Source organism: Marmota marmota, unplaced genomic scaffold, assembly GCF_001458135.2.
Source record: "Marmota marmota marmota unplaced genomic scaffold, marMar, whole genome shotgun sequence".
Taxonomy (NCBI): domain Eukaryota; kingdom Metazoa; phylum Chordata; class Mammalia; order Rodentia; family Sciuridae; genus Marmota; species Marmota marmota.
This window is the reverse complement of record NW_026000229.1, coordinates 4,817,437-4,834,891: the sequence shown is the minus strand read 5'-3', so window position 1 is coordinate 4,834,891 and position 17,455 is coordinate 4,817,437. Positions and strand designations below refer to the sequence as shown.

At 45.5% G+C, this 17,455-nt stretch overlaps 1 protein-coding gene across 1 annotated transcript in view; it reads left to right on the top strand.

Moving 5' to 3' along the window:
• Positions 1-5,356: 5,356 nt before the first annotated feature.
• The window catches only part of Acsbg1 (acyl-CoA synthetase bubblegum family member 1), a 53,079-nt gene continuing 40,980 nt past the window's right edge, over positions 5,357-17,455 (top strand). The window contains exon 1 of the mRNA XM_015480044.2: positions 5,357-5,648. Coding sequence (XP_015335530.1) covers positions 5,518-5,648 — 131 coding nt within the window. The 5' untranslated portion in view covers positions 5,357-5,517. The remainder of the gene's footprint in view (positions 5,649-17,455) is intronic.

Sequence of the window (17,455 nt, the reverse complement as noted above, 5' to 3'; positions counted from 1 at the left end):
CTCTGTGTCTCCACAGCAGGGACCAATGCAGAGTGAGCTATGAGCAGAACTAGGAAGGAGAGCAGCGGGGGTGGGAGGGGTGGGAGTCTGTTCAGGTGGCAGACAACCCCTCACCTTCCTCATCTCAGCTTGCTTGAGTCATTTAATCTTCCTTTTCACTGAAGCTGGTTTCAGTTAGGGTTTCTGCCCCTTGGAATTGGGAGTTCCCATTTTACAGATTAAAAAAATGAGGCTCAGGAAGATGAAGTGACTTAGCCTGAATCTAAAACCTAGTGAGCTCAGCTCTGCTCTGAACTGTCAAGATCCTGAGGACAGACTTCAGTGGGCCCAGTTTGCAGAGGTTGGTTAGGTATGTGGGCCTTGCTTCCTCCCATCTCGCTGCTCTTTCCTCCTCCAAGGCTTGATCCTCAGTGGTTGGTGGTAATCCCAGATCTGTCCCCACTGGCCAGAATCTCACAACCCAAGTTTCTCTGTCCCTGCACAGGGAAGTTCTGCTCTGTTGAAAGAGCTAAGATCCTAGGAGAGGTCTTGGAGCTCCCCCAACTGCTGGGTTCACCTGGAGCTGGAAGAGACTTGGCTTCCTATCCTAGGACCCGAACCCCACCCAATCCATGTAGACAGGGCCAAGAGGACTAGAATGCAGCTGGGATCCGCGGTGCCCTCGGAACTCAGGGGCCTCACAGATGTGCCCAGAGAGCCAAGGTCCAGGGTGCAGTGCGGAGGCCCACCGAGGCATCCTGGGGGCAGCGAAAGCGGGAAGGCAGTTTCTGAGGTGCAGGCCAGGTGGCAGTAGAATGCCGAATTCTTGGGCAATGGCTGGGTGGAGGCACTGGGCCAGCAGGGGTCAGCAAAGGCCAGTAGTTCTCCTGCTCCTCCTGGTCGCCATGGCAATACATGCGCAGAACAAAAAAGTTACCCAGAACTGATGCTGGAAATCCACAGCAGTGCTCCTCCTGCCCAAGGTCCAGAGGCACCTTGACGAGAACAACAAACCCCAGTGCTGTCGAAAGCTGCAGGGTCCCACGGGTTTGAGGCATATGCTTCTCTGCTAGGTCCTGGTTTACCCACTGAAATGGACACTTGCCTACCATTTAGCTCATGGCACTTGGCTGACTCCCTGTCTTCCTTCTCCAGTGATTGATTATTACACATTTTTGGTTCTGTCATAGCTTTTGACCTCTAAACATGAGTCCCCTGCACCATGAGGACTTGAGCAATTCCACTCCCTTCTTCTTCCCACCCTTTCTCAGCAGTTCCTTTATTTTGAATTGTCAAAATTAATAACATTTACATTCTTTATTTTAAAATTTTTTTATTTGTATGTACTGGGGATTGAACCCGGGGCCCTTTACCACAGAACCACATCTGTAGTCCACCCACCCCACCCCACTTTTGAGACAAGGTCTCACTCAATTACTCAGGTTGACCTCAAACTTGGGATCCTCCTGCCTCAGCCTCCTGAGTCACTGGGATTACAGGCAAGTGCCACGGCATCCAGCCATTCTTTACTTTAGGGAAAACAAAAAGGTTTTTGACTAATTAAAACAAAAATTTTAGGTTTTCGGAGCTCTTTCTGTAGAAGATTCCATAAGTGTCCTATTATACAATATTATCCATCAAGAAGCATTTAATAAATGACCTCATGTTAATTTCATTACATTAAGAAGTGTGTGTGTATATATTCTATTTATTATTTCACAGATAAAATTGCCTGGGATAACTCTAGAGTCCATTTTTAAATTTTAAAAATGAATTGAGGTGAGTCAGGCACAGTAACTCATGCCTGTAATCCCAGAGAGTAGAAAGGCTGAGGCAGGAGGATCACAAGTTCAAGGCCAGCCTCAGTAACTTAGTGAGACCCTGTCTCAAAGTAAGAAATAAAAAGGGTTGGGGATGTAGCTCAGTAATAAAGTATCCCCTGGGTTCAGTCCCTAGCAGACAAAAAAAAAATTGAGATGAATAAGAATATTAAATGATGTACCTGTCAGGATACAGCAAAACTCATGAAGGTGCTTAAGAATTTGATTGGGAAACAGTGATCTTGAGTCTTAAAGTTGAAAACCAGCGAGCACAGCAATCTTCTGACAGTATCATCCAATGCAGAGCAGAGCAGACATTGGCAACATTTCCTTCTTGTGCAAGAAACAATGTAACAAATGGTGCTGGGAAAACTGGTTCTCCAGATGCAGGAGAATGAGATCAGACCCTTATCTCTCACCCTGCACAAAATCAACTCAAAGTGAATCAAAGACCTAGGAGTCAGACCATAAATTATGCAGCTCCTAGAAGAAAATGTAGGGTCAACACTTCAACACATAAGCACAGGCAATGACTTCCTCAATAAGACCCCTAGAGCTCAGAAAATAATGCCAAGAGTTCATAAATGATAGCATAAAATTAAAAAGCTTCTGACAGCAAAGGAAACAAGAATGTGGAAAGAGAACTTACAAAATGGTAGAAAATCTTTGCTAGCTGCTCTTTTGACAGAGGATTAATTTCTAAACAATATTAAGAACCAAAAAAAAAAAAAAAATAACACCAAACCCCCGCCCTCACAATGCCAAACCTCAGGTTCAGAAAGGTAGGGTCCCTTGCCCAAGATCATTCCATTCATAAACCAAAGAGGTAGGAAGTGAACTCAGGTCTGTGGGGATCTGTAGAAGGGACACTTATGTCCTGCTCAAAGCCAGAGTGGGCTGGGAGAAGACAGAAGCTGCAGTTATGAGGACAAGGCCAATCAGCCAGCAGGGAAGGAGCAAGAGGAACCCCCACCCCCAACCTCTCCTTCTAGCCACCCTCTGCTCTCCTGCTGCCACCCCACATTGGCCTAACTCAGCCAGAAGCCCGGGGCCTGTTTTCTGATGAGGAGACCCTCATATGGGTCTGCTCCAGGGGCAGAGCCAGAGGAGAGGGTGTGAGGGACTCTGGGCCAACAGAAAAACCAGCAAGTTATTTATATTTACCTTCCAAAAAGAAATTCACCATCTTTAAAGTCAGCTAAACCAGACTCCCCCATTCCCTATCATTTTTGGCACCATGACCCAGCATTGACCTTTTGTTGAGATCGATGCACCGTTTGTCCTGGTCCCTGGGTGACTGCTGAGAATCTTGTTCCCAAGCCTCTGTTGCCACTGTGCCAATTCTCTCCTCAACTACCTGTCTTCTGTGGCCTTACTGGGCACTCTGTGGCCTTGTCACTTTCTTGGGTGATCTAGGGTCCTCACTACCCTCAGATCACACTGACCTTGAAGATCTACCCAAGGGAGGTCTTCTCCAGAGCTGCTTGGGTCTTTCTGCCCTTTCAACTTTCCCCTTGCCAGTTCCCAGGATCTGTAGGAATCTGAGGGTTGCAGGCAGAAGAACTTGTTCTGCCTTATCACATAGCTTCCCTGGCTTTCATCTTGACCAAGGCTTCTGAAAAGCCAGGAATTCAACATCTTTTTCCCTCTGATTCAGCTGCCTCTCACATGGTGGCACACTGGCCTATCACTCATCTTGATGGTCCTCTTGGTATAACCATGGCTCATGGGCAAATCTCTCTCCATCATCTCCTCCTGTCCAGTTGGAACTGGGAGTCACTTTGGCCAGATTCCAGGCCTCCACCCTTGTGACCCAAACAGTTTAAAAGGAGGCCCAGAGAGGGCCAGGGACCTTCCCAAGGTTGTAGGGAAGGTGTAGTGGTCTATGCAAGACTCAGGTCTCAAATCAGACCCCAGGCCTCCTGTGCAGCCCACCTCTCCCAGCCCCTGAGCTGGAGGCTGGGCACCCAAGGAGGGCCCCTAGCTCCTGCTCTCTAGGAGCCCAGACTGTGGGGAGGCAGCATTCAGGGGTCTGAGGTCTGTACCCCGAATTTGCTCAGACACAGTCCAGCTTTTTCTCAATCACTTGCCTTCCCCTGTTAAGACAGCACACTGTAACCCAGCTAGACTCACTGACCCTCTTGGGGATATCTTAGAGGAATCCCCATGGACATTTCTTGTACACAGTTTGAATTGTGTGTCCCCAAAATTCACATCCACCCAAAACCTCAGAATATAACCTAAGTTAGAAATAGGGTCTTTGCAGATGAAAGTAGTCAAGATGGGGTCATGCGGGATGGTGTTCCCTTGTCCAAGGACTGGTGTCCTCACAAGAAGAGAAAACAGAGACCTAGACCCACATAGGGAAGACAGACGTGTAAAGAGAGAGGCAGAGACTGGAGTGATGCCTCTATAAGCCAAGGAAGACCACGGGTTGCTAGGGGCCACCAGAAGTTAGGAGAAGCAAGGAAAGAATCTTCTCTAGAGCTTTGCGGGAAGTCTGGCCCTGCTCACCCTGCTCATGTTTTCTTCTCTTTTTCTTTCTTCCTTTTTTTTCTTTTCTTTCTTTCTTTCTTTCTTTTTTTTTTTTTTGTACCAGAGATTGAACCAAGGGGTATTTACCCACTGGGCTATATCCCCACCCCTTTTTTTATATTTTACTAAGAGACAGGGTCTTGCTGAGTTATTCAGGGCCTCACTAACTTGCTGAGGCTGGCTTTGAATTCACAATCCTCCTGCCTCACCCTCTTGAGTTGCTGGGAATATAGGTGTGAGCCACCACACCTGGGCTTCTGCTCACATTTTGATTTCAGGCTTATGGTCTCTGGAATTGTAAGAGAATACATTTTGGTGGTGTTAAGCCATCGTATTTGGTATGGCAGACATAGGAACTGATGCGCAGTTAATCTTAGAGGGGAGATTTCTGGTATTCAGAGAAAGCCCCTGCCCTACATGAATTTCTCGCATGTATTTATGGCTGCCTAAAACCCTGCTGTTAGCATTCCCCCTTCTCTTAGCTGAAGAGGCAGAACCATGTTTGTATTCAGGTGTCACTGGGTGGTCACACCCTGGGGTCTCTTCTCTCCTGTCCGCTTTAGTGCAAATGCTTCTGTGAACTCCATGACAGCCCTCGGTGTTGGTGATGTCACTTTCCTCCCTCAATCTGGGCTCCCAGAGAGCCGGAGCTATGGGCCCTCCTTGGGTGTCCAGCCTCCAGCTCAGGGGCTGGGAGAGGTGGGCTGAGAAGCAACCCCCCCCAGGGGTATACTGGGCTCCCAGGAAGCTGAGGTGGCAGTGTGGGCACCAGGGTACACAGACACCCCAGGGTCAGTGTCTGGTTTTGTTCTGAGAACGCTTTGCTCCAAAGTGGCCCTTTTAAAGCCAGTGAGAAGGTTTTCTGGGGGTGCCCAGAAGCCCAGAGCCCATTGGCCAGACCTCCTGGGAGAACCGGGGCAGATTTGCATCAAAAAGAACACTGGCTTCATTGAAATTCTCCTCATCCTGAGTGAAACAAAACCACCAAGAAAAAGAAAGTTTTAGTCCTGAACAACTTTGCTGTTGAGGAGCATTCTGACCTTCTAAAAATAGAGAGGAAATGGGCCCCTTTGGGTGACTCCAGGCCCCGCCTCCTCCGCCCCCTGCCCGCCTCCACTGCCCACTCAAGGCCAACCTCCCTGTCGTGGGAGACCCAGTTCTCTTCAGCAGATGCCTGCAGCAGATGCCACAGAATTCTGGAGCCGGACATAGCTGCATCCTTAAGGACCCCAGCATGCTGGATAGCGGAGAGATCACACAGGAGAGCCTGCAAGGCATGAGTGTGAGGACCACCCAGGACAATTTGGGAACCAGGTAAGTTGGTGGTTGGGTCTCAGTGGACCAAGACTATGGGGCCAAGTTCTAGATTCTATGCTGCTGTGTGATCCTGGGCAAACCACTTCTCTCTCTGAGCCTCAGATTCTTCACTTGGGAAAGAATGAAAGGAAGGGTCTCGATGATGGGTGTCTAGGATGGAGTAAGCACTGGATGCAGACTCTTGTCATTTGGAGCACTATTTAGTGTGTCTGCTCCCCTAGTGGCCAAGAGCGGTTCAATTGAGGAATGAATCACATCCCAGGGGTGTGAGCTGGGGGCTACAGTTACATGAAGAAAGAATTTTTAGTCAATAAAAATGTCTCCCTGTCTTCTTAGGGGAGCTTTGGCATGGGGGGTCAGTGAGGGAGAAGTTGTTCAGGAAGGAGCCAGAGGTTTCCACTCCAGTGTGCTGTGTGACCTTGGCAAGTCCCTGAGCCTCTCTAGGCTGCGATTTCGCTGTCGGTACTTAAGTGCGGTGGCTGAAGTTTCCCTGAAGTTTTCCCTTCCAAGTTGTATGTCCTACTAGTCTGCAATGCCAAGGAAGTGGATTCACTTTGTCAGGTCTTCGCCAATGCCCACTCTGGCCCATGCCCTGTCAATCGCAGGAGTGGGGGATCCTGAGAAGATAGGACATAGTCCCAGCCCCAGGACTCTCCAACCCAGCAGTAGGGAGAAAGGAATTCCAGGGCCACACAGATCTGAGACCTGTGTCTAGGGGAGGAGGGTGAGAAGTCTCTATCTGGGGGTGCTTGAGATACGCCTTGAGTGGCCAAGAGGACCTGGGCTATCAGAGAAGAGATAAAGAGCAGCAGGCAGGAGAACACCACAGCAATGGAAGACCGGGAGGTTGGAGATGGGAGAGCGATGGGTGGCTGGAGGGTAGAACAGAGCAAGCGCCAGGATCTGAGTTCTCGGTGGTAATGGGGAGAAACTACTACCAGTGTTTCAGCTACAAGAATATGGTCTCTGTTCTCAGGGGGTACGAGAAAGACGGGTGGGTAGAAAGGGAGTGAAAGTTGACGCATCATCAGAAACAGGCCCTAGCAAGGGCAGGCAGCCTGGGTCTCTGGACAACCTCCCCAAGCCAGCGAGGACTCCTGTCTCCCAGAGGAGAGACACCTGCAAGACCTCCAAGAGCCCAGGACCAGCCCTTCCCTGGACATGGACCAGTTGCACAGAGAGGCAAGAGCCCCTGGAGGAAAGCTGACTTCCTCAGCCAGGAGTGGCTGAATCTCTCTGGGCACAGATTGTCTTCCACATCCTTCTCCCTCGGGTCATGGGCTCAGAGAGAGCCTGGCTTACCCACCCCACCCGACGCTCCCACGCATGCTTCAAAATCTCAGTCCTTGAATATAACAAGGCCGCTTTCTCTTTTCAAGGTTCCCTGAAGAAGGAACCTTGAGAACGAGGGGCCACAGGGAGGTCAGGAACACAGTGTTTTTTATTTGATTTGGTACCTGGGATTGAGCCCAGAGGAGCTTAACTACTGAGCCACATTCCCAACCCTTTTTGTTTTTTATTTTGAGATAGGGTTTCACTAAGTTGCTCAGAGCCTTGCTAAATTGCTGAGGCTGGCTTTGAACTTGCAATCGTCCTGCCTGGGCTGCCTGAGCTGCTGGGATTACAGGATTGCTCCATTGCGCCCAGCTCTTTGAGTGGTTTTTGAGGCTCATGTGCAGAAGAGCGGCACCTGATAAGGGCCGGCCCCTGATCAGGGGAAGGCCAAGCACATGGGCTCCCAGAGGTCTAGGACTATTTTGCAAATCCCACTAAAGGAACGTGGACAAACCTGGGACAGAGCCTAGCCTGGGGCAGGAAGGACTCCCTTAAGTTAGGGTAAATAGATTCAGGACCCAGTGAGGGAAGAGAAGGGCTAAAGAGCCCAGGTTGGAATATGAATTCCACTACTTTCTGACTGAGTGACTTTGGGTACATTGCTGAACCCTTTTGAGCCTTAATATCACCTTCTGCAAATGCAAGTAAAAGGCCCGACCTCCATGACAGGAGGAAAGGTTGAATGGACTGTATCCACTAGCGGATATTAAAGTGCTTCCAAAAACTTGTCACAGGCCTGGTAACCCCTGGAGCACCTCCCAGCTCTCTTAGCAGAAGGCTAGAAGGCACATACCTTGGTTCCAGTCCAGTTCTGCTCCTGACCTGGGCAAGACACCCTCCTGACCTACTCTGTGACCCTGGGCAAGACACCCTCTCTAAGCCTTAGTTCCTCCACCTGTTAGTCAATGGGGCAGATAAACTTGCTCTGCCAGCCCTGCAGAGTTACTGCAAGGAAAGGACATTGAACCCTCGCTAAGCATCACTCTAAGGTCAGAGGCACTTGCTGCTGCAGCTGCTGTGATACTTTCGCTTCCTCTGCCCCTGCAGGCCAAGAGTAGCAGCAAGGCTCCATCCCAGGCCTGCCTATATGTAGCTAGAGTCAGCTGCATCTGGGGAAAGGTGAGCCTGCATCCTCCAACAGCCTGAGAGGGACTTAGCTCCCCATTCCTTCCCCAGCACTTCAGAGCAGGAGGCTGGAGGTAGAGAAGGGAGTCTAGGAGCCAGAGGAGGATCTCTACCTTGGCCTGACCCATGTGAATTTCCTTTTGTGCCATCCCAGTTGCAGGGCTGGGAATGAGAGGGGCTCTAGAGAGAGGCAGCCAGGCCAGAGCCAGGAGAGGCAGTACCTGCTGGGCCCCAGCTGAACCCATCTGGCACAGCTCAATCTGTGTTCTGTGCTCTTTGAGGCCTACCCATCAGGGACACTTGTTGACCTGGGCTTGGGTCTTGGGCCTGTTAAGTCCTCTGTACTGAGCCTGGAGAAGCACAAGATGGAGGAAAGTCTTTGAAGGAAACTGAGAAGAGGACAGTACATCCAGGGTTTGAAAGATTTTGGATGCCCAGAATGGCAGGCAGGGGGCACTGTGCTGGCTGAAGCTGTGCTATGGAGTAGTCACAGGTGATCACCAGACCAGAGAGGTTGGGTCTCTCTAGTCCTGGGTCTAGAGATGCTAGTGTGGCCAGGCTAGGGGCAGCGAGGCATGAGGACAGCCGGGGCCTGATGAAGAAGCTCAGAGAAGGAGTGGAAGTAGTAGAAGCCTGGGAGAGCCTGGTCTGGGGGGCTCATAGTGGTGAGTGCAGGCTAGACTTGGGGTGGGCTGGAGGCTGGAGGCCAGGAGATGGGAGCCCCAGGGTCTTTCCTGGCTCAGGAAAGGATGACAGGCTCTGAACTGACCTACTCACCAGGGCTGCCTGCTGCCTGTCCCAACCTGCCTGCTAAAGACCGAGAGCTCAGAATGTGGGACACTCACAGGAGGCTGCTGCAAGCCCAGCGAGCAAGCCCTTCTCACTGGCAAAACCCTCCAAGGACGACAGAGTGAGCTCCCAGTCTCAGGAGTGTGCTAGCCCAGGAGGAACAAGCATAATGAAAATGTACCCAAAAGGATATAGCTACTCCGACGGAACATGGAATACCAGGACCTTCTAGTTCTGGAATTCTTTCCCACTCCCACAGCCCGTTTTCTCACGTTATATGAACATGATTGGCTTTTTTTCTTCATTGTTTATTATCTTTATTGTTTTCGGTTTTCCTAAGAATGATACATTCATGTATTCAAAATTACTTATTGTTGAATAGGCAGGTACTGTGCTAAGCACTGGTGAATATCATAGAACATCAAGCAAATTCCTGCCATGAAGGGTTTTCAGACTTGCGGAGAAGACAGACATTAACAAATAATTATACAGCTATCTGTTTAACTTTAATTGTGATAGGCACCATGAAGGATTAAAAATATGTGGAGAAAATGTAATCGATATTACTGCATTATACAAGTAAAATGATTAAAATGACAACTATTATGATATATATATATATATTACAATAAAAAATTTTTTAAATGTTGGAATTTTAAAAAAATTATGGATGGAATCTAACAGAGATCTGAGTTAGTCTTGGGAGTTAAAGAAGACTTCCCTAAGAAGGCAACATTTAAACTGAGACCTGAAAGATACATAGGTACTGGGGGCGGGGGGAGTTTCATAGGGAGAAAAAAAGCCCATCATGTATAAAGGCTCTGAGGTGGGAAGGAGCTTGTAGTATCTAAGAAACTAAAAGGCCATTCTAGCAAGGTGTGGTGACACATGTCTGTAATCCCAGGAACTTGGGACACTGAGGCAGGAGGATTGCAAATTTGAGGCCAGGCTGAGCAACTTAGTGAGACTCTTTCTGAAAATAAAAAATAAAAAGGGCTGGGGATGTAGCTCAGAGGTAGAATGTCCCTGGGTTCAATCGGAAGGAAGGAACGAAGGAAGGAAGGAAGGAAGGAAGGAAGGAAGGAAGGAAGGAAGGAAGGAAGGAAGGAAGGAAGGAAGGAAGGAAGGAAGGAAGGAAGGAAGGAAGGAAGGAAGGGGCTTGTGGCCACAGGACAGATTTGGAACTGTATTATAAGAGCGACAGGAAGGTGAGTTGCTGGGGTCAAGAGCACCAGAATAAAGAGCTGGGCAAAACCGGAAGTCAGAGTTCCTGGGGCAAACTAGCCTGGGTCCCAGACATCTGAATAGATCTGGATGTCTTAAGGATACACACCAACCCAGGCTGGCTACACGTCCTTATAGGGCTGCCCGGTTGTTGCCCAGGGGCAGCAAAACCCAAGTTTGCCTGGAGTCAGGATGCTGGACCTAAGCACATTGTCCCCAGGCAAGCCTCTCTGAGTGGCAGACTCCAGGCCAGTGGGGTGTCTTAGGTCACAAAGTCCAAATCACTCTTTTACAACATCCACTTATTATCAATCTCTGACTTGAATCCCTTCAGGGAAGAGGAGCTTGCTACCTACTTTTTCACACATACACACACACACACACACACACACAAAATAAAAAACAAAAACCAGTTTCATCTGGGGAAGGAGTGGTGGGAGGAAGTTCTGTCTCACACTGGGTCCTGGCTCTGACTCCTTTCAAAGGAGGCTGTGAAGAACACTCCAGAACAGGACTGGGAAGGTGCTTAGGAAATGGAAAGGGTCACGGCCATGTGAAGGACGTGTGGGGCCTTGTTCAGACTCTGGCCCCAAGGGGCTGTGAACTATGAACTTACATTTGCAGAGTTTACAACTGTAAAATGTAATGAATGGATCGTGAAGTTTTTATTCACAGAGTCCAATTTTCATACAATAAAATGTACATATATTAAGGGTATAATTTGATGACTTTTGAGAAATGTATCCATGTAACCAAAACTGCAATTGAAATATGGAACATTTTCATCACCCCAGAAAGCTCCTTCATGTCTACCCCCTTCTCCCATGAGCAGCCACTCTTTTGAACAGCCACTATTCTGGCTGTTCTCAAATATCACATGAATGGGATCGTAGAGAATGCACTTTTCTGGTCTGGATCCTTTCACTCATTTGTGAGAGTCATCCATATTGCTGAATGTTTCGATAGTCCATTATTTTGCACACCCCTGCTACCTTCTTTTTTTTAAAATATATATTTTTTAGTTGTAGATGGACACAATATCTTTATTTTATTTATTTATTTTTATGTGGTGCTGAGGCTCATAACCCAGTACCTCAAGCATGTAAAGCAAGCACTCTACCACTGAGCCACAAACCCAGCCCCTCCCCCTGCTACCTTCTTGCAAGAATATGTGTAGTTGCATTTAGGGCCCACTTGGATAGTACGGGACAAACTTTTTTCCCCCTTAATCACATCTGCAAAATTCTCTCTTCTCCCCCTTATAAGGCCATATTCATAGGCCCCCAGAGATTAGGATGTGGATATATTGGGGTACATTTTCAACCTACATACTGGCTCTGACTGGATACCTTAGTTCTCTGCCAGTGAGCCTCCCCATAAGCTGCTGGAGTCCTTCCAACATGGCAGCTTGTGATGGGTCTAGGGCCACCTGAGACTCTTCCTTACTCAATGGCTGGTGCCTGAGCTGGGAAGACTTAATAAACTGGGACCTGGGCCAGCTGGGGCTCCTTGACAACTCTATTTCTATGTAGTTTCTCCTTATGATTTCCAATTTCATGCCTTCCAGCTAGATGGACTTCTGACAAGGTGGGTCAGGAATCCAAAACAGTTGGGGGGGGCGGTTGGTGCTGGGGTTGTGGCTCAGTGGTAGAGCACTCACCTAGCACGTGCAAGGCCCTGGGTTTGATCCTCAGCACCACATAAAAATAAATAAATAAAATAAAGGTATTTTTAAAAAAGGAATCCAAAACTCTGTGATCTAAGAGAGTCAGGAAGAAACATATATCACTTTTTATAAGTAGCATTGGAAATCATATAGTGTTAGTTCTCCCACATTGTACTTTTTAGAAACCAGTCCTGGCTGGGTGTGATGGTGCACACCTGAAATCCCAGCTACTCAGGACACTGAGGCAGGAGGATCACAAGTTCAAGGCCAGCCTGGGAAACTTAGAGAAACCCTGTCTCAAAAATTAAATAAATAAATGTAAAGTGCTGGGGATATAGCTTAGTGGTAGAGCTTGCCTATGTTCGATCCCCATGTCTGGAAAAGAAAGAGAGAGAGAGAGGCCGGGCATGGTGGCACACACCTGTAATCCCAGCAGCTATGGAGGCTGAGGTAGGAGGATCGAAAGTTCAAAGCCAGCCTCAGCAAGTTATTGAGGCTCTAAGTAACTTATTGAGACCCTATCTCAAAATAAAGAAAAAATAAAGGGCTGGGGATGTGGCTCAGTTGCTAAGCTCCCATGGGTTCAATCCCTGGTACCCAAAAATATATGTGGGTGTATATGTATAGTATACCATTTGATATAGTCTCCTTAGGTCACTGTGGCTTGATTCAGTTTTTTTTAAAATATAACAGTTTTATTGAGATATAATTCACACATCATAAAATTCACCCATTTAAAAAGTGTACAATTTAATATTTTTAATATATTCACAGAGTTATACAACCATCACTGCAACCAATTTTATTTTATCTTTGTGTTACTGGGCCTGGAACCCAGAGCCTATGCATGCTAGGCAAGTACTCTGCCACTGAGCTACACCCCAATCCTCATAAACAATTTTAGAACATTTTCATCATCCCCTAAAGAAACCCTATACCCATTAGCAATCACTTCCCATTTCCCTTCGACTTCCCTAGCCCTAGGATACCAAAAATTTACTTTTTTTTTTCCCCTTGCTACTATACTGGGGATTGAATCCAGGGGCTCTCTACCACTCACCTATACCTCCAGTCCTTTTTTTAAAAAAAAATTGTTCTTTTTAGATATACATAACAGTAGAGTATACCGTGACATATTACATATATGGAATATGACGTCTTCTAATAAGGGTCCCATTCTTGTGGTTGTACATGACGTAGAGTTTCACTGGTCGTGTATTCATATATGAACATAGGAAAGTTATATTCAATTCATTCTACTTTCCTATTCCTATCCCCCTCCCTTCCCTTCATTCCCCTTTGTCTAATCCAGTGAATTTCTATTCTTCCCCTTCCTACCCTCTCTTGTTGTGGATTAGCATCCATGTATCAGAGAGAACATTTGGCCTATAATTTTGGGGGACTGGCTTATTTCACTCAGCATGATATTCTCCAATTCCATCCATTTGCCACTGAATGCCATAATTTCATTCATCTCTATGGCTGAGTAATATTCCATTGTGTATATATACCACATTTTCTTTATCCATTCATCTGTTGAAGGACATCCAGGTTGGTTCCACAGCTTTTGTGAATTGAGCTGCTATAAGCACTGATATGGCTGTTTCACTCTAGTAAGCTGATTTTAAGTCCTTTTAGTATAGGCCTAGGAGTGACATAACTGGGTCAAATGGTGGTTCCATTCCAAGTTTTCTAAGGAATATCCATACTGCTTTTCCAGTCCTATTTATTTATTTATTTATTTAATTTTGAGACAGGTCTCACCAAGTTGCCCAGTATGGCCTTGAACTTGTGCTCCTCTTGCCTCAGCCTCCTGAATAGCTGGGATTACAAGCATGTGCCACCATTCCTGGCTTTACATTTTATCTTTATAGATTTACCTCTTCTGAACATTTCATTTAAATGGACTGATATAATATATGATCTATTGTGGCTGACTTCTTTCACTTAGCATAATGTTTTCCCAATTCATCCGTCTTGTAGCTTGCAGCAATACTTCATTTCTTTTATGGATGAATAATATTCCGTTACATAGCATGTTTTGTTTACCTTTCATCAGTTGGTGGACACTTGGGTTGTTTTCATGTTTTGAAAGTATTGCTGCTATCGACATTATTATTAGACATCTGTTTCCATTTTTCTTGGTATATGCCTAGGAGCCAAATTGCTGGGTCATATGGTAATTCAAGGCATAACCTTTTGAGGAACTGACAGCTTGTCTTCCAAAGCAGCTACACTCCCACTGGTAGTGTATGAGGGTTCTAATTTCTCCACACCTTGGCTAACACTATTATCCTTTTAATTACAGCACTCCTAGCAGGTATGAAGTGTCTCTGATGCAGTTTCAATTTGTTATTTCCTTATGGCTGATGATATTGAGCAACTTTTAAAGTACTTATTGTCTATATGAATATCTTCTTGGGAGAAGTGTCCATGCAAATCCTTTCCCCAGTTTTAATTGGATTATTTGTCTTTTTTATTATTATTATTACTGAATTGCAAGCGTCCTTTATGTACCCTAAATATCATTCCCTTGTCATATATCCACTTTGCAAGTATTTTCTTGGCTGACTTTTCATGGTATCTGTGTGAGTGTGTGTGTGTGTGTGTGTGTGTGGTACTAGAGACTGGACTGAACCCCGTGACACTCTACCACTGAGCTATACCCCCAGCCCTTTTTTTATTTTTTAGTTTTGGGTGGACACAATATCTTTCTTTTATATTTATGTGGTGCTGAGGATCGAACCCAGTGCCTCGTGCATGCTAGGCGAGCACTCTACCACTGAGCCACGACCCCAGCCCACCCCCAGCCCTTTTTATTTTTTATTTTGAGACAAGATCTCACTAAGTTTGTAAGGCTGGCCTTGAATATACAATCCTTCTCCCTCAGCCTCCTAAATTGCTGGGATTACAGGTGTGTACCATAGCACTTGGTACTTTTCACATTCTTTATGGTACCCTTTGAAGCATATATGGTTTTATTTTTGATGAGGTCCAATTTATCTGTTTTTCTTTTGTTGCTTGCACTTTGGTGTTATTTCTAAGAAGGCTTTGCTTAAATCAAGGTCACAAAAATTTATTTATAATTTCTTCTAATACTTTTACAGTTTTAGCTCTTACATTTAGATCTTTGATAGCTTTTGAATTATTTTTTGTGTAAGGTGTGAGGAAGGACTCCCAACTTCATTTTTTGGCTTTTGGTTATTCAGTTGCCCCAACTGTTGAAAAGACTTTCCTTCTCCATTGGATTGTCTTGCCATCCCTGTTGAAAATTAATTCACTGTAAATTTGAACTGATTTCTGCTTTTCTCATTCCATTCCACTCATCTATATGTCTACTCTTATGCTGGTACCTCTTTGCTTTGATTATTTCTGGTTTGCATTTTGTTTTGAAATCCTCCAACTTTGTTCTTTTTCAAGATTGTTTTGGCTATTCTAAGTTTCTTGAATTTTCAGACTAGCTTGTCCATTTTTGTAAAAAGCCAGCTGGGATTTTGATAGAAATTGTATGACCTATAGATCATTTGGGGGGATATTACCATCTTAACAATATTAATTTTTTTGATCCTGACATATCTTTCCATTCATTTAATTTTTAAAACTTCAGGGTGAGTGCAGTGGTGCATACCTATAATTCAGCTAATCTGGAGGTCAAGATAGGAGGATAGCAAGTCTGAGACTAACCTCCGCAATTTAGTGGGATCCTATGTCAAAATAACTGGATTCAAGACTGGAGATGTAGCTCAGTAGTAGAGCACTTGCCTAGCATGCATGAAGCCCTGGCTTCAACCCCAGTACTATAAAAGAAAAAAAAAAAGTAAAAATAACTGAGTCCAATCCCCAGTACCACAAAAAGGACATAAAATCTTTGATTTCTTTCAGCAATGTTTTGTTATGCTCAATTTAAAAATAATTTTTCTTTCTACTCTAATTTAGGTTAAATAATTTCTATCATTTTGCCTTCAATCTCACTAACACTTTCTTTTTTCAACTTTCAATATGAAGTCAACCCCATCTAGTGAAGTTTTCATTTTAGAGATTATACTTTACTTATACTTCCATTTTTATAATAAGATTCTCCTTTTATTCACCTATGTCTAGTTTTTCCTTTAATTCTCAAACTTGTATTAATAACTGCTTCAAAGTCCTTGTGATGCCAGGCTTGGTGGCACATGCCTATAATCCCAGTGGCTTGGGAGGTTGAGGCAGGAGGATCGCAAGTTCAAAGCCAATCTCAGCAACTTAAGAAGGCCCTAAGTAACTCAGTGAGACCCTGAGTTAAATAAAATATTTAAAAAGGATGTGGCACAGTGGTTAAGTGCCCCTGGGTTGAATCCCCAGTATCCCCACACACACACACAAAAAAAATCCTTATGCTTATTCCAACATCTGTGTCATAGAAAGATTTGCTTCTTTGTGTTAACTGCTTTTTTTCCTTAGTTTTGGTTCATAGTTTCAAAATTTTCAGCTGTCTAGTCATTTTTTGTTGTATGCTGATATCATGAATGATATCAGGACTACACTGATTTGAAGAATTTTAAAATACATGCACATTGCAGGGCATGGTGGTTGGTACATGGCTGTTTTTCCAGTGACTCAGGAGGCTTAGGCAGGAGGATTGCAAATTTGAAACCAACCTCAGCAATGTAGTGAGGCCCTCAGGAACTTAGTAAGACCCTATCTCAAAATAAAAAACAAAAGGACTGGGGATGTAGTTAAATGGTGAAGCACCCCTGAGTTCAGTCTCCAGTACTAAAAAAACAAAACAAGGGGCTGGGGTTATGGCTCAGTGGTAGAATGCTCGCCTAGCACAGATGAGGCACTGGATTCAAACCTCAGCACCACATAAAAATGAAATAAAGATATAAAAAAAATGTAAGAATACCTGGATTACAATGTCAATTAAAAAAAACAAAAGTGCACATTAAAATATTGCTTTAGTCACAGCGTTCTGCCTTTCTGAGTCAGTGGTTCCTAGGAAATCCCATGTTGCTGAGGCATGTGGAGAAGCTTCAGGGGATCCACAGAGCTTCACTCAACCTTGGCAGTGCAGATTGTAGTTAAGAACAAAAAATCTGGAGTCAGATTCCCTGGATCGGAATCCCAGCTATCCCCATTACTAGCTGCCTAAACTTTAGCTCTTTTGGGGTGGTGGGTACCAGGATTGAACTCAGGGGCACTTAACCACTGAGCCACATCCCCAGCCCTTTTATATATTTTATTTAGAGATCAGGTCTCATTAAGTTGCTTTAGGGGCTTGCTCAGTTGCTGAGGCTGGGTTTGAATTTGCCATCCTCCTGCCTTAGCCTCCTAAGCCTCTGAGATTACAGGCACACACAACCATGTCCAGCAACCTTTAGCTCTTTACGTCATCCCTCCCTATGCTTCGATTCCCTTATACAATGGAGATCATAATCACTACCTCCCTGATAGGATTGAGATGACTAAATACTCATTTTATGTAAAGCCATTGGGATAGTGCCAGTGCTCAATAAATGTGAGTTCTCAGTTTTGAAAAAGCGAAATTACAGTCGTCTTTAGACCTGTCTCCTGCTGCCCTGTGGCCCCATCGAATGCCCTTCTCACCTGCCCTGTTCAGAGACACCTCTCACGTGTGTAGACCAGGTGTATGGTTTTCTTCCTTACCCTCTTCTGTAGACTGTGG